This window comes from Equus przewalskii, chromosome 5, assembly GCF_037783145.1.
Source record: "Equus przewalskii isolate Varuska chromosome 5, EquPr2, whole genome shotgun sequence".
Taxonomy (NCBI): Eukaryota; Metazoa; Chordata; class Mammalia; order Perissodactyla; family Equidae; genus Equus; species Equus przewalskii.
In genome coordinates, this window is record NC_091835.1 from 17,957,193 (window position 1) to 17,978,631 (window position 21,439).

Consider the following 21,439-nt stretch of genomic DNA (forward strand, 5'->3'; position numbering starts at 1 on the left):
ATTTCTTCATTGGTAATGGGGATAGTAAAAGTCCCTATCTCATAAATAAATTTATAGATTTAATTGTCTTGTGTTTGTATCAAGCACATAATAAGCACTTACCACCTGTTAGTTCTCATTATTATTCTCACAGTGTTTCTTGAGATACAAGGAATGAGACTCTGACTTAAATTCTTTTTTTATTATTAATGTGGATGTAAATGAATTTGAATTAATGTGAGGGTAAAGAAAATGAACTATAGGATGAACCAAGGTTAAGTATCAAAGGCTTGGTAAGTGCAAGACTATGGGTCACATGTTTTTCTTTATGCATGAGGCTCTTGAAAGGTTACAGCAAAGCAGAATTTTTAAAAAGCATTTCTATATACAACGAAACTTTTCAGCAGCATCTGTTTATATATTTTTCTATTTTCTCAGTGAAAAAGAGAGGTGTAAATAAAATCCAAACTCTGATGGGAAGAGTGTCATGGAAAAGAGGCAGACCAAAAGGTAAAAAAAAAAAAAAAAAAGATAGATTTTCAGTAACTAAACATCTAAATTCCCATGCTTTAATATATGCTTTTAGTAACAAACCTATTTCCCTAATTGTTTTATGTAGCTGTGCTAACTGTTGAGAAATGTCAGATTTAGTCAATTTCTAAAACATGACAGGAAAAGGAAGTTGATAATATCACAAACAGGTAACTTAATGATGAATCTGCAGTGCTGCCTCTGCTGAACTGATAGCTTTCAAGGCTGGAAATAGTTGTGGCCATAAAACACTGTGTAACACACAAGGGCTATAGCTGTCCTTCCTCACATCTCACCACCCTGGAACAACCATGTGGATTTGGGCCTGTTGCCTCGCCTCCTCTGCCTTAGTTTACTAATCTGTAAAGTGAAATAAACTGAGATCATAAGTAATAATAAATAGGCTGACTGCCCTCCAAGGTCCATCCTAGCTTCATATACAGCTTTGCATCCTGTGGATCTCCCAATGGACTAAGGAAGGAGCATGGACAGTTCTCTCTTCTGCATTGTGAACAGGGAGTTTTTAATGGAGTCCCTAGATCTTTAATGGAATCCCAATTTTGCTGACTTGAATGGCAGAAACAGCAGCTCATCGTTCTGAAGTTGATTTCAAGACGTTTACCTCTGTTTCTGTGTAGTCAAATTCTCAGTTCCTGGCCCTCCCACCACCATGTAGAGCTTCTAAGATGGAAAGCTTCCTCTGTGTGCAATTTGCAGATGACTCTAGAACTCCACTGAACTTCCTTCTCAGCCAGGAGAAGGCTCCTGTGAAGGAGAAATGAAGCAAGCAGATAAGACAGACACCACCTCCTGCTGGGATGCTCCATTGTGACCCTGCTTGCTGCTCAGCCAGTCCCTGGCTCAAATCTACAGTCAAACTTGTCAAATTATAGACAAATAACAGTGTAAATTCTTTCTCTGGGCACATAATTGGAAAAAAAGATTTGGCTAGAAATTCCCCCCAGTAGTATAGCAAAAGCAATATATTTTACCGCCTCTCAGTTGTTGATGGTGGCCAACCTACTTGGGAATTATGACATTGGATGATCCTTCTGGAAGATCCACACCCCCGCCCCAGTTACCTCATCAATCCAGGTGTTTCTCCTGGGCAGAGGACCTCTCAAGAACATCCATTTCAGTTCCCATCCAGAGATCCTCCACCAAGCCATGGAAATCGTGCTTCCTCATTGATTCCTCTGCTGGCTCCTGGTTTAGCCCTTCTCCCACCACAAAACACTCTAGCCATGACCCTCACCTTTACATTTCTTGGAGACAAGACTGATAGGCTCTCCTTCTCTGACATTGCCAAGGACAGAGGTCCATCTCCTGTGTGGATCTTTTAACACCTTCTCTCTTAGCTCAGAGGGAGGTGTCTGATAATTCTCTCCAAAGAAAGGTGGTGTCTGTCATAAGGCCTGGAGGTGGGGAAAGCCTATGCTGGCAGACCCAGCCTCACCACCCCCTACAATGATCTGTGCAGCAGGGTTAGACTAGCACTTTGCTTTGGATATAGGCATACTGGGTTCTGATTGCACTGTTCTTGAATGTTGAGGACTCTGCTGATTCTCTGAGGCAAACAAAAGCCACCTAAACATTCTGATATACCTTTTTGCCCATAATGATTTGTCCCAACTATTCAGAAAATTATTTCTGAACAACTTAATTTTTCTGACCACATTATTATTTATAAGGGTTAACATGAGGTTTTAGTGTTGGTAGGTGGTTATTAAGATGGCAGACCCAAGAATAGTTAAATCCTGCCTTGCCAAGGCATTTTACTTCCTGGATGTAAGATAACAAGAAGATGCTGGAACAAGCTAACACACGAACGACCGTTGTAAAGCAAAGCTCAGCAACAATTTGGTGCATATGATCTGGTCTTCAGCCCAAATTTCTCCATGCTGAGAACTAAGCTGGAGTACAATGAGTTTCTGTTTGTTTTCCCTGAAGTTGTTGGTCTGCAACAGGTTTTGACGAAAGCAGATCCTGGCTCACACACTAGTCCCAGAAGGATTTGAAGAGAGAGAAACTGAGAGCAAGAGAGTGTATGTTTGCCAATAATGGCTACTGCTGAATGAACTCAGCTTACAGCCAAGACTGCGGTTTTGATTTGGTCACCTAATGGGAAAGGAGAGGACAGACAGAGCAAGGAGGAAGCCAAAATAAGCACAGTGTCTTCTCAGGGGACAGTGGGCCTTGACCCTTGCAGGAAAAGAGAGAGAGAGAGAGAATGAGAACTTGCCAGTTTTCCTGGGTACACCTATCACTCAGCATCATGAGTGACAGGAGAGGACTGATCCACAGAGAGCTACACCTGTGTGGATGACCTTTTGCACCTGGAAACCATACCAAATACTGTACTTGGCACAATCACGTTCTTTGCAATTTTTTGAGAAAACTTCATCTACTTATGATTCTTTCAGGCAGGTTTAGCAATCTCTCCGTCTAGTGCACCTCAATAATATCTTGATAAACTTCTTAAAGATAACACCTTATAAAGTAGAATGTGCTTGATCTTGGGATGTGATTCCTCTTGGCAGGGAATCATCAATAAATGTCTCATGGGGCCATTTTTATCTTGATGGGGTTAAAAACAACAACAACAACAACTTTTGAGTAATTGTTAGGGAAAAGACACAGACAATGAAATAACGTCACCAACTCGAAAATTTTTCCTGCTTGATTGAGGGAAAGATTCCTTTCCAGCCTCATCTGATCATAATCTGCTTAAAGGAAAAATCAGTCATGATTGAGTATCTGAAGATTTTCTTCTAGGACCTGCACTACCCAAATTAGCACACCAGGAGGACAACCATGGGTACAGAATGATGTGCACAGACCTTTAGAAAGAAAGAGCATCCACTGTGGGTTCCTAACTTCAACATGCAAACACATTCGGATGACGGCAGACCTGAACATGCAGGTGGACATGACTCGCTCTTTTCTTGGACACAATCAACACCTAAATCAAATGCTACAATCTTCCAAGACATCTTTTTGTCAACACTTTGTGTTATCTCTAACCCTACAACTTTTAGAGCTTAGGCGTCAGCTTCTGTAAATTCTCCTTCATTGGGTTAGTTTTGAAGTCTTTGTTCATTTTTGCCATGATCTTCAGTACAAAAGTCTACTTTCAAGTTTAAATTTGTGGCAGCTTTCCGATCAGTAGAGTCTACCATGTGGTCTCCCTTGAGACTTTATATTACTGCCTCTTATTTCTGTCTCTTTCTCAAAGAAAATCTTCAATACATTTATTTAATTTGTATTTTTATGTGTGCACCTCAATTTCCTCATCTGTAAAAAGAGGATAGTATTTAGTCCCTATTTAATAAATTTATTCTAAGGATGAAGTAACTTAGTAGAGGCAAGGTCTAAGGATAGTTCCTGGCACACAATAAGCACTCAATAGATGTCTAATTTCATTATTCTTCTCACCCTGTTGCTTGGAAAATACATAAAACACTGTTTCGTATTTATTTGGAATGATTTGGAGATACTCATAAAAGAAATATAGGGTGAATCTCAGTTAAGCATCATTTTTGTAACTAGTCTAGGCCAGGCTTCAGCAAACTGGGGCCCACGGGGCAAATCCAGTCCACTGACTGTTTTGTAAATAAAGTTTTCTTAGAACACAGTCACAGCCACATCTTTTCGTTTATGTGTTATCTGTGGATGCTTTCACAATGCAACAGCAAGCTGAGTAGTCACAAGAGAGATTATGGACCTTGAATATTTACTATCTGGCCCTTTATAGAAAAAGTTCCTAACTCCTGATTCAGGCATTTGATACTTTTCTTGAAGTATTAGACAGGCTCCTGAAAAGTTACATTTAAATGGTGTTTTTGCATTACTATTTGCAATGCAGTGTTATCAACAAGAGACATTTATGTTATTTTTCTACTTTCTCAGGGAGAAAAACAGTCACCACTGGGCCTTTGAAAAGAGGCAGAAGAGGTAAAAAGAAGTGATTAATATACTTTTAATAATTAAGCATCTAAATATTTATTTTATAATCTGTGCTTTGAGTGATCAATCGATTTTCTTAATTGGCTGGTAGAGCCAGTAACAAACATTGGGATATTCATTGGCCTTGGTCAATTTCGACAACTGATGGAGTGGTGATAATACCCACTCCATTGATTAGCCAGTTGATCTGTGAGAGACTGCAGGCCTCCTTGGGCCTGTGCAGGGCACCCTTCACTACACTGATGACTTTCAGGGAGGAGAATGTAAAGAAAAAAATATAAAGTGTATGACTCACATGATATTTAGCTGACCCTTCTCTTGCCCACATAAAAAGGTCTCAGGTTGCCCACCAAGGGAGACCCTGGGTAGTAATACAAGACCTGTATCCTAATTCCTAAACTTCCTTTGATTGTATGACTTTGGCTTGTCATTTGATCTTTTCTGCCACAATTTCCTCCTCTGTGAATGGGTAGGTGGCAGGGGAATTAGACTGAGTGGCCTCCTAGCCATCTCCCCCCGCCCCCCAACTCCCAGCTCTAATGGTCTATGCATCTCTGAACTGACTCTGGAAGGACCACGGACAGCCCACCACGCCATCCCAGAGAGAAGCCCCACATGTGTCTTTAATGGATCACCCTCAGTGTTGGCCAGAAGAGCAGGAGCAGGTGCTCCGGCTACCAAAGTTCATTGTAAGACTTTCAGCACCTGCTTCAACAGAATCAGATCCAGGTGCCTCCACCCAAATGTGCAGAGGCCCTCTTCCTGAGCAATTTGCACTTGCTTCTAGAGCACCCCACCCTGAGCTTCCTATTTAGCCACAGAGAAAGCTCACATGAAAGAGAAGTTAAACAAAGCAAAGAGCAGGGAAGGAAGACAAACACTGCCCTCACTAGGTGCCCCATTGTAATGCTGCTTTCCGTTCCTCCAGTTAGGAGACAAAGCTAAAATTTGAGGGTTTTTTCTCCATCGACCTAACTTCAAAGCAATAATATGACTAGAAATCTCCCTTGAAAACATCAGGAGGAAAATCATTGTACAATAGGTATTGTAGCCAACAAGCTTGGGAATTCAGATCCTTCCACATGAGGATTTTGTGTGGGATTTTAGAGGATAGGAGTGGAGAATATTTTCTTTATGTATCTAATATGCCATAAAAGAAAGACCCAGAAATGTAACCAATTCATGGGGGAAATCCCTCCAATACATTTTAAGTTATAAAAGCAGAATCTCAAGATGGGTGAGGAAGGCCAGTGCACACTTGTAGAGAAAGATGGAATGAAAAAAATAATGCTTTCTTGCAGGTCCAAGAATTCCCAGAGATGAAAACATAAATTTTCGACTTCCTGAACTTCCCGTGACCTGTGGTGAGGTGAAGGGAATTTTATATAAGGAGAAAATGAAGGAAGGTAGGTTTCATGGTCTCCTTTGCTTTTCAACTGGAAAACACTCATGTGAATCATATATCGTTCAGGGAGTAAACATCTGTGTGGGTGTCTCCAAGACCATCCTCAGGTTTAGTGATTCACTAGGAGGGCTCACAGGACTCAGCATATGGTCGAACTCATGGCTATGATTTATTAAATTGAAAGAATACAAAGCACAATCAGCAAAAGAAAAGGCACATGGGACAAGGTCCGAAGGAAACCAGGTGCCAGTTTCCAAGAGTCTTCTCCAAGTGGAGTCACACAGGACACACTTAATTCTCCAGCAACAAATAGTAACAACATGTGTGAAATGTTGTCCACCAGGGAAGCTGCCCTGAGCCTAGGAGTCTTTATCAGGTCTTTATCAGGGGTTAGTTACGTAAGTACCCTCTGCCTAGCACATGCCAAAATTCCAGACTCCCAGAAGGAAAGCAAGTTTTCATCACAAACCATACTGTTTGAATAAACAGTTTAGGCACAGTGAACCACTCTTTAAGTTCTGGGAAAGGTAGGCCCTTCCCAAAATCTAAATTCCAAGATGCCAGCCAAGGGCCAACCTTGCAAGCAGAACTTTCTAAAGATTGCAGTCTCAGTTCTGCCCTGTTAGCTCATTTCTGCACAGCATCCCAGATAGACTGGAGGAAAGATGGCATTTCCACACTTTTAAAAATTTATAAACATTAGCCTACCAGGCCATCTCTGCTTTCCCCCATGGGAAAGGTCCACAGGATGTCCATCCAGCATCCAACACAAGAGCAAGTACTTCAATATCGGTGTGGAAAGTGGACACATTTGAGAAATCCAACAACAGCCTTCACAGCCCCATTCCCTGTAACATCTGATGGCCTTGCACTAACCAGGAGGAGCACAGGGTGTAGAATCAGAAGACCTGGATTGAAGTTTCAGCTATCCCAAGAGTGGCTGTTTTGTCCGGGCCAAGGTTCTTGGTCTTTCTCAACCTGAACTTCCCCCTCTAGAAAATGGGAATAATAATAAAACTTGCATCCCCGTTTTTTGTTTGTTTGTTTGGGGGTTTTTTTGCTGAGGAAGATTTCACCCTGAGCTACCATCTGTTGCCAATCTTCCTCTTTTTGTATGTGAGCCACCCCCACAGTATGGCCACCGACAGACAAGTGATGTCGGTCCACACCTGGGAACGAACTCAGGCCACCTAAACAGAGCACGCTGAACGTAACCGCTAGGCCAGCGAGGCTGGTCCACCTCACCGTATTATTATGAGAAAAAAATGATAGATATAAAATACTTTGAAAATTCTAATTGTTAAAGTACAGTACAAATGTTCATCTGTCAGGATTGATTCCTCCCTCCCCAAATACAGTTCTTTGGGCACCAACAAGTATAAATGTTTGCCCTATGACTATATTGCGTGTGTGTAATTTAACTCTTCCACTTGATAATATTTCCATAATCACTTTTAACATAAAATAGCCACGAGTCCAGAATATGAGGAATAATTGATCACTGTTAGCTGGATGATCAACATTGTACAAGAGGAGGGAGATATGGCTATGGAGGCAGCTGCCACACAGCCACCTGTGGCCCTCATCTGCAGCCCCCAAAACTCAGCCTGGCTCTATCTCAGGTGACAGAGAAGGGAAGGGAAAGAATCCCGTTCATTCTTCTTTGGAGCCTTTTTTTTTTTTCATTTTTTTCTTTTTTTTTTCTCTTTTGAGTGTGGTGAAATAATTTTTAAAAGTAAACGTGGGTGGTAATTATTGCACAAAGGTCAAAGAAGTGTGCACACACGGCAGGAAGTCCCCTTCCACCTCGCCTTTCAGGCTGCTGTGGGGCCCCTGAGACGGAACTCAGCTCTCTAGCTGTTGATTCTGAGCCCAAAATAGGTGACCGAGATCCACGTGGTAGGAGGCCGAGTTCTGGGGTTTTCACAGTCAGGGGCACTCCCTGGTGACGAAGGGAGCTCAACTTGTCTTGATCTCACAGGAGTCTCAGAGAAGTGCATCCAGAGTGAGGGTCAAAGCTGGTTCACCCTGAGGGAATTTGAAGTCAAAGGAAACTACGGACCATCCAAGAACTGGAAGCTGTCTGTGCGCTGCGCTGGATGGCCCCTGAAATTCCTGATTGAGGTATTCTAGTGACAAAGGGCTGAAATCAAGGATTTAGTGTCCCAATTCACCAACTCCAAGCTTTAGCAGAATTTCCCAGTGTCCAGAAAACCATCATGACCCGCCTCGCCCACGTCACAATGCATATGTTATTACTAACATTCCACTCAGGTGTTATCTTGACTGGCTTATAGTACAGCTAAACCCTTTAAATGCATGAACTGTTATCCTTTTGAAGGTAGAACAGTAAATCGGGGCCTTGACTCTGCCACTAATAATTGCCATTGTGTAATTTGGTCACAGGAAAGTAATTTAAATAGAGGGGGGAAGGTCTTAGATCTTTGGGGCCAATGTTTAAAGTAACACAGAAGAACTATGATTCTGAAAATGATACAGCAGTATGGGTGTTTCCTGGATTACAGAATATTTCAATATTATTTCTTTTGATAGCCATATGAAATTCATTCTTGAAAGAGGATATAAATAAATTGCACTTTAAAATACCTCCTTTGGTCCTCATATCAGCCCCCTGATGTGGACAAAACAGGTCGGGTCTTTGTTGCTGATGAACCCGTGCCTTCTGACTCATCACATGCCCCAGACAGCCCTTTCTTGTGCCACTTGAATGACCATGAAAAGCTCTGTGCTCAGCAAATATCTATTGAGATGTATCAAAGCTGCAGGGACTACTGGTGCAAAAGCCCGGTCCCTAACCAGGAGGATGGCTGCACATTCTTAACCATAGGACTGCACAGCACATCAGTGCTTCAACAAGAGATGCTGGCAGGAAGAGATGCAGTAGCTTGGGGGAGGGAAGTCATTTCTGGCTTTGAGGTTGAGTACAGTTTCCTGGAAGAGTTTGCACTGAGCTGGGTCTTAGAAGGATAGTTCTGACAAACAAAAATGAAGGAACAAGATCCTATATGGAAAGGATGGCATGAAAATCTTCCCCGTGATTTCTCAAGAAGTTGTAGGTAATAAGGTTCAATAAATGGCCTGGGCTGATTGTAGAGGCCCTGAGGCCGGAGGAAGGAGTCTGCATCCTTCCTTTAATCATGGGGGGAATCACGGGAGGTTTGAGTTAGGGACTGACTGACAGAGTTGGAATAGTGCTTTAGAAGTATTAATCTGATGGGAGAATGCAAGATGGATTGGAGGGTGGAGCACTTAAAGCCGTGGAAACCTCAAATGACCTTCTCTGCCTTTCTGCCTGGTACAGTGTCACTCAAACTGCAAGGCCCAAATCAAATGTCACACTCTCTAAAGTCCTTTAAAACTCACTATATTTGTTTCCTGTTGCTGCTATAACAACTTTCCACAAGCCTAGTGTAGCTTAAAAAAATACAGATCTATTACCTTATAGTTCTGGAGGCCAGAGCCTTAAATCAGTTTTATTAGTCTCAAGTCAAGGTGTCCGCAGGCTAGTTCCTTTTGGAACCTTCCAAGGAGAATCTATTTCATGCTGTTTTAAGTTTCTAGATGCCGCCTGCATTGCTTGACTCAAGGCCCCCTCCTCGCGTCATTCCAACCTCTTGTTCTATAATCACATCTCTTACTACTCACTCTGATCCTCCTGCCTGCCTCTTATAAGGATCCTTGTGATTACCTTGGGCTCCCATAGAGAATCAGAATAATCTCCCCATTTCAAGATTCTTAATTTAATTATGTCTGTAAAGTCCCTTTTACCACATAAGTTAACATATTCACAGATCTGAGGATTAGGACTTGAATGTCTTTGGGGGAACATTATTCAGCCTACCATTCTCACCCATTCCTGGATCGCAAAATACTCTGTGAAAGCATGATTTACACTTTATTGTCCTTACCCATTAAATGCTAGCCCTTCCCACTTGTGTCCCCAAAGGCCTGGACACCTTTGTGTACCCAAGGCCACTGAGGGGGCCTGACACCAGTCACTTACCAGGTGTGTTCCAATGCAGCAGCTGTAGTATGTGAGGTATAAAGTCACAAGCTCCAGGGGCACTGGGCAGGGGGCCGGGATGGAAAGGAAGCAGTGGGTGTAGAAGAGGTTGTGAAGGAAAACCTGGCAAGACTTTATAAGGAGAGCAAGGGAGAGGGTGTCATTTTTAGAGCTGAGTCTGGATAACAGAGAGCAGCATCTTACAGATTTGGAGAGAGGTTATTTTCCATGAAGACACCTTGACTTTGTGTTGACAGTGGGACATATCTAGAAGGAAGCTGGCAATACCAGCCTCACAAAAGAGAAGCAAAGACCCATCATTGCATTAATTTCATTTCTCTTTCAGAAAGGATTTCTACCAAACCCACCAAGAAAAAGAAAAAAGGTGATTATCAGATGACCGTCTGCCAATGTCTCATCTCTCATGTTGTTGATTTTCCATCTCTTTGACCTTGTTTTAAATAGTTTATAAATTAACCAATTATGATTAAACTTGGTTTATAACATGGTGCAGTTGCTGCTTCCAAAAATTACAGTGTATGAGGCCAGGACTTCTTTGAGCATTAATACATTTGAGATAGAGGAGGGAATAACCTTTACAAGTAGATAATATAAGAGAGCTGACCTTATATGTTTGTTTTAGAAAAGGATATATATGCCATACTGTCTTAAAATGAAACATAAAAGTTGGGGCTGGAGTTGGAAAAGCATGATTTTGAAATGCACAAAATGATACATTTAATGACTATTGCCTTTGCAACACTGATTGTTTTTTCGTTGGTTTTTCTGAGATCTAGCTTTAATGAAATAAGAATGGAGCAAAACTTTCCCCAGAAATGTCCCATGGTCACTCCAGCCAACCTAATGTAGAGAATTCCCCTTTAGAATGCATATATAGCCCTAAGTCACCCAGGGAAGCCAAGAACGAAAAGCACATTCTCCCCTTTTCTTTTGTATCTTTCCTCTCTTTCACATACACGCACACACACACACACACACACACACACTGTCTCACACTAAATCCTTCTTCAAGCAATCCTTCTTCAAGGGAAATTTTTTTTCCTTTATGGAGATGACACCTCAGAGAATAGAGTGGGTAGGAGGTAGATGTGTCGTGTGGGAGAGGCTGCTGACCTGGAAAATCTTTTCCATTGTGGAGAGGCACTTTGGCTCCATCAGAGGGGGTTTGCAGACCTTGGTTCCATCTATGAAGGTGAATTCTCGTTCCTTCAAAGTAGTATGTGGAGTTCAGGGCCCAGTGGCTTCCCTGCTGTGTGGATTCCAGGGAAGGTGGTGAGATAGCTGATGCCTTCCATGGCCTCCCCAAGACTGGATGTGAGCGAGAACCTGTGCAGTGAAGAAAGAGATGGAAGAACTTCCATTTTCCTAACCTCCAACATAGGTGACCCTGGCCATCTCTGCCACACCAGGAAGTTGTGATCTTCCCAAAACTGGTTTCTGGGGCTACCTCCCCTACTGACTTTATGCTAGAGACTCATTAACTAGGTTAGGAATCCACTGGGTTTTCTGAAGAAAGAGATGTTATTTGATCTGTTCACTAAGACTGAACATCTCTAGCCGGTCCTAAGGAGCCAAAGGTAACTCAGTCTGTTAATTGAATTGGCCTTCTCCCATTCTTTTATCACAGGCACCTTCTTATGGCTCCCTCTAGGCTTATAGCTCCTAAGGCATGACCACCGCAGTTCTCAGAAGATCTCTCCAGAGGGTCTCTTCCTTCCCCAGCCCCTTGGCTTCTGTTGCTTGTGTCACTCTCAGCACCAAATGGCAGTGACAGGTGGTGCTGTTGGCAGCTTCCCTACTCATAAGTTTCCTGTTAAACTCAATAGTGATAGCTGAGGTGCTCCAAGATAGTAAGATATAAAACTCCAAGCTGATAATTTACTGGTTGCTAAGAAACCTCTCCTCCTGAGTCTCAGCTGTTTTCGTTTGTTTGTGCACTTGGGTATCCACTTAACAAACAACTGTGGGGCAACTGCTAAGCATCAGATGATGTGCTTGGCCAATGGCGATGCAAAGGAGGCCAAAACGACAGACCCAAAAGATTGTTTCAACTTCATTGTCTAACATGGGAGAATAATTAATGGGGTGGGGGATTCTAGGCCATTCAGAGAGGCCAGCAGTGACATGGCCACCTCCCAAGTCATTATGCTGTGGAGCACACTGGGTGGTTTGTTAATGGCCTCTCTGTCCCAAGCTGGAGATAAAAGCTGAGGCAGTCATTGTTCCAGACTGGAAAGAGATCAAGTCATTCTACTGATATCCAAGGTCAATGCAAGTTCTTGGGATTCAGGAGAAAGTGGAGATGTGTTTACCTTCAGACAGCACTGAAGGACCTTGGACCCATTCTATCTTCAGGACTGTGCCCTAGGAGAGCTTGCGAAGGTGGTGGAATTCTCTGGGACACATGCATGGCATCCAGGACCGTGGGTCCTGTGGGCACTAGAGGCTGTGGGTGGTGAGTCCTCAGCCTGATTCTCTCATTGCAGCTTCAACTCCGTCTGTGGAATCCAGGGCAGCCAGACTCCCTACATGGCTTCACAAAGGCCTGCCTTGAGTCTGAGAACCAGGGAATGGAAGTTGCATAGGGCCAAACTGTCACTGACACAAAATTTAATGCTTTTTTACTCTCTATTAGATATATAGACCCATAAAGGCAGATATGAAACAAAAAGAGGGCTCTGGCATGAATCTCTTACATGAAGAAGACTGCTCAGATGTATGGTTAATGAAATATCATATTCAACATTGTCACTCAATCATTCTCTCTTTTCAGCAGGCAGTACCAGGATCTCATGATGATGCCTTTGTTGACCCTTATGTAAGTACTAAGTCCCACCTGTACCACCAAAATAATCCAGGCCTTCTCCCTCAGTACATTATCTGTGCCATTGCTGCTTTTCCCTGAAGCATGCTCGCACTCAGTGGGAGCACGTTGCTGTGTGTGATGGGCAGAGAACAGCTGATGCATCACCTACACCAGGTAGATGGTTTTAAGGTTGGGTGTCTCAGCATGAAAGCATCCTTTCCATTTGTTCAGTGGAAACCTTCCCATCTCCTCATTTCCCCTCGAAAGTGAGTACAAGAGGCAGAGCTCTAGACCACTGGGATCTCTAGAGATGGGGCTTGAAGTGGTAGTGGGCGGGGCTGGCCTGCAGATTAGGGGAAAAGAGTAAATTTGAGAGGATCACAGCATTTTAAAGAAGGCAAGGGAAGGAAAATCCCAAAAACTCCACTCCAAGGTGCAGGCAGAGCTAAGATGGGTTTAAGCATCACCCAGAAGGAATAAGCCAGGCCAGGCTGGTGAGTTCAAGATGTGGACCCTGTTGTGAGTCCTGCAGAGAAATGGACACAGGGCAAGTGGGTCCTTTATGGAACCCCTGTAGCCCATCCCAAGGGAGATAGGGTGCTGAGCTGGTTAGGATTGAAATGATCACCATGTAGCAAATCACAGGCATTTTTACTCAAACTGCTTGGCTGGTGCTCAATAATGTGCAGACCATTCTGATCCTACAGGTCCTGTCCATTCTCCGCTGGCCATATGGCTGCCTGATTTAAGGTCTGCCAAAATCGTAGATGGCTTCTCTCTCTAAGCTAAATCAAACTTTGATTGCTTTCATTGCAGTAAGATGGACATTTTAGTCAGTCACCCTTTTGCACAATTCCAGGGGGCACCTCTCACTATAGAATGTTGTTCAGCTGGACTGATACCAGACACCAAGAGAGAGGAGATAGAAAAGAGTTGCCATCCCTCTGGTTTTCTAGCAAATGCATTGCCCAGCAAGATCTAGATACATCCACAATTGAGTAGTGGAAGAGCTCTCATCTCTGGTGTCCGTGTAACTTTACTGATGACTGAAGTGGACAAGGAGAGTTATTTCTCACAGTCCACAGCCAAGCCCTCTGTGAAGATGAAAAGGCAACTCTTCCAGCAAGGATGTCCTCACCCTTTCTCATAACTTTTCTTGTGTCAGAGCTTGTAGGCTAATAATGACTCTACTTACAACCCCCGCCCCTTGCTCGGGAGAAATTCCTCTAGATCTTGGGATCTCAATCTTGGCTGCACATTCCGATCACCTTGGGGATCCCACTCCCAGAGGTTCTGATGTTATGGTTCTGAGGTGCCACCTGAGGATGGAGATTTTCCAAAGCTCCTCTGGTGCTTTGAATGCACAAAGTTGTGGGCCACTGTAGACTGGTGCTGTTCAACCTGTAGTGTCCATCAGAATTTCCTGGGCTTCTGATTCAGTAGGTAAGGGGTGGAGCCCAAGAATTTGCATTTCTAACAAGTTCCAGATGATGTTGATGCTGCTGGTTCAAAGACCACTGCTTTAGAAGCCAGAGGGCTCAACTAATGACTGCACATTAAAACCATATTGCCAGCACAACCAGAGGCACTCACAATTGGAATATACAACTAGGTACTAGGGGACTTTGAGGGGGAGAAAAAAAAAGATTGGCAACAGATGTTAGCTCAGGTGCCAATGTTTAAAAAAGAAAGAAAGAAAAAAGGAAAAAGGAAAATCATATTGCCTATCCCCCAACTCAGGGTAATTGAACCAAAATCTCTGCGAAGGGGACCCCGGGAGTCAGAATTTCTTTAACGTTTCCCAGGTGAGTCTATTGTACAGCAGGTTGAGAATCACTGCTAAACAAAAGGATAAATTTCTTGCTAAAAAGATTAAAGAGGTATACATCAAGTTTGCAGGCTTCCTAGACAATGGAACTTCAAGCACAGGATTCACGTGTTATTTAGTCTTTCTCAGGGCTCACTTGCAGTGTACTTTATAGCATGATGTTTAGAAACCTTGACCCAGCAGCCTAAAAATAGTGGTCAGCATACATGAGTCTCATCTGTTATGACAAAAAGGAAAAACAGTTACATGGCCCCATGCCAGGGCAACCCAGGCCCATGTGGGGATGTGCCCAAGGATGTCCCTAACAGGCCATTCCACAGTTGTCCTATTGAAAGGTAGCACATGGGCAAGATACATCTTGCAGCCTAGAATTTCCTCATATATGTGACTTTTGCGTCTCTTCTTCTTATATTAAATTTATAAATGAAGAGAATTTACAAATTGAGATATCCCAGTTCACCTCAGCTCATTGGGCCCAGGGATGGTATTCTGATCGTTATGATTTGTAACCCAAATAGCAGGCCATTCTGCTTTGGCTCAGAAGATAGTATTATAAGTAGTGCCTCTGCATCCTTATAGCAGCAGACTGCACAGAAGCACTGAGAATGAGATGAGATATTTAAAAATTGGGATCAGCAGGACTGGAAATGGATTGGATATCTGGAATGGGGCTCCTGGGTGGATAGTGGGATGCTTGGTGAGACAGGAAGCACTAAAAGAGGAGCAGATTCAAGACAGGAAGACAAGGAATGTGGTTGGAAGTAGGATGGGGTTTAGGTGCGAGCAAAGACATCTAATTGGATCTGAGGGAAAGTAGAGTTTGGATGTTTGGAGGCTCAAAAGGAGACCAGAGATACAGGTCTTAAAGTCTGGGGATAAATGTGGTAGGTGTGGTCATGAAGTAGTTGTGGTCATCCAGGAAAGTGAAATGAGCAGGGGATATAGGACAGAGCCCCAAGGAATTCCAGCATTCTAAGAGAATATCCTGAAAATAAAGAGGCAGAATGTTAGGAGAAAAAATCCAAGAGAGTGGAGTGTCACAGAACAAAGCATAAGAGTGCTCCCTGTCACCTCCCAACTTCCTGACCACCCACCAGAGTCCCAACCACCCATCAGTGGGTGGGCCAGTCCCCAAGTCTGTGCATTATTTTGTACCTGGATTGTCACACCAGGATGTGAATTACTCCTTCCAGCCCATGGTGTAGACAGAATGTTTTCATCTAGGTGTAGAGCTGCTACCCATTGAATGAAATGTTTACCCACCACATAGTTCTCCTCAAGCTGCTCTCTTTCTGCTCGGGTGGTCCCAGGAGAGGAGCAAGGTACCCATCCTTCTGGACATTTATTTTTTTAGCACAGACACACTACCCTCATACATGGAGATTATAGCATGTAGGGATTCACATGTTATTGCTACATAGATTATCACCAAAAAGGAAAAAATTGTGACTTCCCTTGCCTACCAATAGGCTCATTCGTTGACCAATTTTTATTTTGGTCTATAAATTCTGTTTCCTTTTTTTCCTTTTTTTAAAATTCACCCTGAGCTAACATCTGTTGCCAATCTTCCTCTTTTTTTTTCTCCCCAAAGCCCCAGTACATGGTTGTGTATTCTAATTGTAAGTCCTTCTAGTTCCTCTATGTGGGAAGCTGCCACAGCATGGCTTGATGAGCAGTGTGTAGGTCTGTGCCCAGGATCTGAATTGGCGGACCCCAGGCCACTGAAGTGGAGCACACGAACCCAACCACTACACCACTGGACCAGCCCCGAAATTCTACTATTTTTAACATGTGTTTGTTATTCTACAAAACTTGCATGCAAACACTGTCAAATTTTTAACTTCACTAAATGAAATTAAATCTGGATAAAGGTCCTACATATTGAGATTGGTGAAAAATCCAGCCTCAATTTTGTGGACTCCTCCATCTTCCTTACATAGAACAAAGCACCAGGTCTTCTTCCATGGGCTCAGAAAGTGAGGATAGAGCCTGGGCCTTCAACCTTAGTGGTTGCTGTTACTACACTCCCTGGCCATTCAGAGATGGCATCTCCACACCTTACATGCCAAGCTAAGTCATGGGGCGTCTTCCCCCAAGCTCCAACAGCTGAGGAGCTCCATCCTCCCTGGCTTTCACTTGGTCATCTGTGCCCATGGTCTTTCCAACCTAGAGGTACTGTCACAGGCCCAGGGGCCCCCCAGGCACAGAATTCATAGTCCAGGAACTCCTTCCCAGGTCCTTCAACTCATGGGGAACTCATGGCTGAGAAAATGGGATGCAGTGATATCCCAGAAGTTTATTCCATCATATTCAATTCTCAGTAAATCACTCTTCAATGAGTTAACTTAGATGATGCAATGTAGACAACTAGATAAGGCACTGTATTCATGAGCCATGTTTTGCCAGCAGAATGATAAGTTTCTCAGATTATCTTTAATTCATCCCTTTTTAGTTGCTAGCCTTTCTGTATCAGAATCTCTGTCTTCATAAGGAAAACTTTTCTGGTCTAAAACACAGCCACTTCCTCCTGAACTTTGCTGCATACCAGAATGTCTTCTTCTGAAATCTCTGCTCAATATTGTTCCTTAATATTTTGAGGGGAGAAATTTACAAGTGTCATCTTGATGCTACAAGCAAACGCTGTTTCTTCTAGAGTCCCAATATGTTGACCTTCCAGGTTCTCGCTAATCCCAGTGATGTCTGCCTTATCTCCCCTTCCAGCCACAAAACTCAAATGAATGTGAGGTGTGCTGTACAAGGGGACAACTGTTCTGCTGTGATACGTGTCCAAGGTCCTTTCATGAGAAATGCCACATCCAGCTTATAGATGCTGACAGGTTAGTGAGACCCAGCCCCCTCTTGCCCTTCCTTCTTGTGTTACAGCTCCTCCCACCATGCACACTCAGCCTGCAAAGTTTGTCTCTGCTTATATGTGTCTTGCTGCAGAAGGAGTAGCATCCTTAAGTATTAGGGTCCAGAAATATGATCCAGAGCTATTTAACAGTGCTGGCAGCAGTATATTAATAGGTAGCAAAAACTCTTCAGGTGGTTTTTAGGTGTAGTATAAAGAGGGGTCACCACCACCTTCCCCACTTGGTTCCCAGACCCATGCACTTTGATGAGGTGATGACACCATACATTAGCTTCTGGCTTAAAGCATATTCGACCTGCCGTGGGAATATCACACAGCAGACAAAGCTGGGGCTGTGATGAGCCTACAGAAGGTCATCCTAGTAGCCTATCAAGTCAGCTGAACTTAAGTCACAGGGTATATGATAAGACCCTGAATTCCACTACTGTATTTCCCCTTCCGTAAAATGTGTCAGAGGTGATGGTATGTGGGATAACATGGAGACTCATCAGGCAATTCTATAAGTGGTGGTGTGGGCAGAGGATGATGTGTACCAGGAATGTGTCTGTCCTTATGAGGACAGAGCATTGCCCCTCCATAACGGGAAGAATCTAACGTAATCCACCTACTCTCGGGTAGCTCCCAGATAATGGTACCATTTCAGGGATTCAGCATAAACCTCTGTAGGTGGGCAATCTGCAACGGCAGAAGGCAAATTTGCTTTCTTGTTGAGCCCACATATGGACCCCATCCCTGTACCAGGGGCACTTTGTAATGGACTCCTTGAGCAAGTACTGGGTGGCCCAGGGGAGAGGCTAAATGACATCTCTAGGATGGATTATTGTATCCACCTGATCATCAAAAGCCTCTCAGCACAGAGAGCCTGGTAGAGAACAGTGGAGAACGAATCTAGGGACAAATGGAAGATATCTGACACTGTGTTGGTAGACTTCCTTTCCAAGAAGTTTCTGCAGCACAGATTCTAGGTATAGTTATGGCAGTGCCAGAGGGGAGGATGCCTGTAGCATGTGCTCGGTGCTTATTCAGTAAAGTTGATAAATGAGAGCCGGATTCCTGATTTTTACTATGGTCTGATGGTTCATCGAGGCCCAAGACTCTGGTGTTTAAGGCATAGACTTCCAATGCTCAACTCTGCAGAGTCTCATTACCAAGCTCACAGGGGCTCATAAGGGAAGCCTAAGTTTTGAGGTGAATGACAGTCCATCACCCACATGCCACTCCACTCAATAGACTGTCAGCCCTGCTACCACTATTGATGGGATGGGTGTCGTTGGCAATTGAGCCCAAGTAGGGCTCTAGTGCAGAGGTGCCTCCAAGAGAGAAGTTGGATACAAGGTGGAAAGCACTAGTCATTCTTGAACAGAACACTTTAGCAGCTATAGGAATGGTGGCTGATTCACAGAGGACCTGCACTTGCTCCCATTATGTCTTACCTCTCAGGAACCCATGGAGTTGCATCTTCTGCAGCATGGAGATTATTCAGGAAAGGTGCTCAGAAAACCAACAACGTCATCAGGAATCTGAGGTCCTGAAGAGGCAGATGCTGCATGAGGAGAAGTTGGTGAGTTGAAATGTGAACCTGGAGCCTCTTCCTTTCTGTTTAGTTGAAACAAGCAGCACAGGCTTGCAGGGAGCTGGAGGAATGGTGTCCAAAGGCAAATTGCTGTCCCTTTGCTGTGCTTTGGTCACATGACCTAACATCAAAATTAGTCTTCCAAAGAAAATCTCCATTCCATGTTTGTTTCACGTCTACAAGTTTGGGAGTTGTGTGTTCTGTCTGAGCATTCATAAGAGTTCATTCTCTCCAAGCGACTTTTCACTTAAGATCTCCTCGGTATTTTGCAGAAATGTGAGTTCCTCCTCTTGAAGATCTACTCCTGTTCAGAAAGCCCCTTTTTTGCCTCAAAACCATACTATGTAAGTAACAGCAACAAAGCCCCAAACTGGCATTTGTCAAATTTGTCATATGAATCCAGAGGGTACAAGTTGCCATTATCTTTGCCTTACTGATGGATGTCCTAGTCAACTTAGGCTGCTATAACGAAACACCGTAGACTGGGTAGCTTACACAACAGAAATGTATTTCTCACAGTTCTGCAGACTAGAAGTCTCAGATGAGGGTGCCAGCATGGTCCAGTTCTGGTGAGAACCCTCTTTCCAGGCTACAGACTGCCAACTGCTCGTAATATCCTCACAGGGAGGAAAGAGAGAGAGCACACGCTCTGGGATGTCTTTTATAAGGCCACTAATCCTGTTCACGGGCACTCTACCCTCATGAGCTAATTATCTCCCGAAGGCCCCACTTCCCAATACCATCACATTGGAGGTTAAGATTCAACACATGATTTGGGGAGAAGGGTGGGAATACGAACACTCAGTCAGTAACAGAGGAAGCCTGTAGAAGGTAGAACCATGCTAAGGTCCTGCCCTCTGGGACTTTCGTCAACAGAGTAAACAGGCATTCTGGAGCCAGAGGAAGCCCATGTGGTTGAACAAAGTCAAGAAAAAGCTGAATAAGAAGATGTATGCCCGAGTGGAGGGGTTTGTGCGGGACATGCGCCTCATCTTTCAGAACCACAGGGCATTTTACAAGGTAAGCGTCTCTACCTGCATCCCTTTTTCTTTCAATTAAGTCACTTTGCCTTTCAGTCTCTTGTCTCAGGTAAATGTTACAACTTCTCTCATGATGTGACAAGTAATCATTCTAGAAGTATTCTAAAAGCCCTGTGGTCTACAGAGGGGAAAATAACAACAAACCAGAAAATGTCATTGCAAACGTTACCCTACGACCTCAGAGCTTACTCTCTTCTAGATAGTCGATTTTCTCCCATAGAGAGCAGTAGACTGCAGACCTACTCCATTCAACAAGAAATAGAAGTGCATTTTAAAGGCAACCAGTGTTTCTCTTCTCTAAAGGAAGATACGAAATTGAATTTCTCAAATTTCAAAATCTTGGACTTCTTTAGATCTGAATTTCCTAGTGCTGTGTCAAAAAATTAACAGAGATTACCTCAAGGGGTGAGAATGAAGGGAAAACGAAGACACCATGAATTTACCTTAGACATTTCTGTGCTATCGTATTGTTACAAGTAGTATGTGCTGTGTTCAAAATAAAAAAACTAGAATTTTGTAAAATCAAATCAATCAATAAATTTCTCATGAAAAATTAGACGGCAGTTATGGCACTATTTTTGCTCTTCTGTCTTCTGGATAAAGAGAAATGATCAAGCTATCAGGGAACATAAGCTACTCTTAACTGGATTAATTCTCACAATGTTTGGGGTAGTCTAAAATGAAGCTCTGGATTTTCTGAAACTTTGGGAGTCTACACTCATTGACAATGGCTATTATTGTTTTTGTCTTTGCTTTTTCAGGACAGGAAATTCGTCCGGCTGGGACTTCAACTAGAGGACAAATTTGAGAATAATTTCAAAAACATTTTTGCAATTCAGGAAATAAGTAAAAACCAGTTCTCAGTTTGAGCCCATAGTTTTTTTTTTTTTTTTTTTTTTTTATTAATGTTATGATAGATTACAACCTTGTGAGATTTCAGTTGTACATTTTTGTTAGTCATGTTGTGGGTACACCACTTCCCCCTCCGTACCCTCCCCCCACCCCCCCTTTTCCCTGGTAACCACCGATCAGATCTCCTTCTCAATATACTAATTTCCACCTATGAGTGGAGTCATATAGAGTTCGTCTTTCTCTGACTGACTTATTTCGCTTAACATAATGCCCTCGAGGTCCATCCACATTGTTGTGAATGGGCCAATTTCGTCTTTTTTTATGGCTGAGTAGTATTCCATTGTGTATATATACCACATCTTCTTTATCCAATCATCAGTTTCTGGGCATGTAGGCTGGTTCCACGTCTTGGCTATTGTAAATAATGCTGCGATGAACATAGGGGTGCAACGGACTCTTGAGATATCTGATATCAGGTTCTTAGGATAGATACCCAGTAATGGGATGGCTGGGTCAGAGGGTATTTCTATTTTTAACTTTTT

General features: G+C 43.2%; 1 protein-coding gene across 50 annotated transcripts in view; it reads left to right on the forward strand.

Moving 5' to 3' along the window:
- The window catches only part of SP100 (SP100 nuclear antigen), a 91,641-nt gene extending 70,515 nt beyond the window's left edge, over positions 1-21,126 (forward strand). For 31 of the 50 annotated variants that reach the window (XM_070620089.1, XM_070620090.1, XM_070620096.1 and 28 more), the window contains 11 exons: positions 418-489; positions 4,420-4,464; positions 5,778-5,882; positions 7,863-8,005; positions 10,252-10,290; positions 12,700-12,744; positions 17,282-17,397; positions 18,873-18,993; positions 19,278-19,349; positions 19,882-20,025; positions 20,807-21,126. In XM_070620089.1, coding sequence (XP_070476190.1) covers positions 418-489; positions 4,420-4,464; positions 5,778-5,882; positions 7,863-8,005; positions 10,252-10,290; positions 12,700-12,744; positions 17,282-17,397; positions 18,873-18,993; positions 19,278-19,349; positions 19,882-20,025; positions 20,807-20,914 — 1,010 coding nt within the window. In that variant the 3' untranslated portion in view covers positions 20,915-21,126. Of the gene's footprint in view, positions 1-417; positions 490-4,419; positions 4,465-5,777; positions 5,883-7,862; positions 8,006-10,251; positions 10,291-12,699; positions 12,745-17,281; positions 17,398-18,872; positions 18,994-19,277; positions 19,350-19,881; positions 20,026-20,265; positions 20,602-20,806 lie in introns of those variants that run through there. The other 19 variants (XM_070620093.1, XM_070620082.1, XM_070620067.1 and 16 more) reach the window with 5 other exon arrangements.
- The last annotated feature ends 313 nt before the right edge of the window (positions 21,127-21,439 follow it).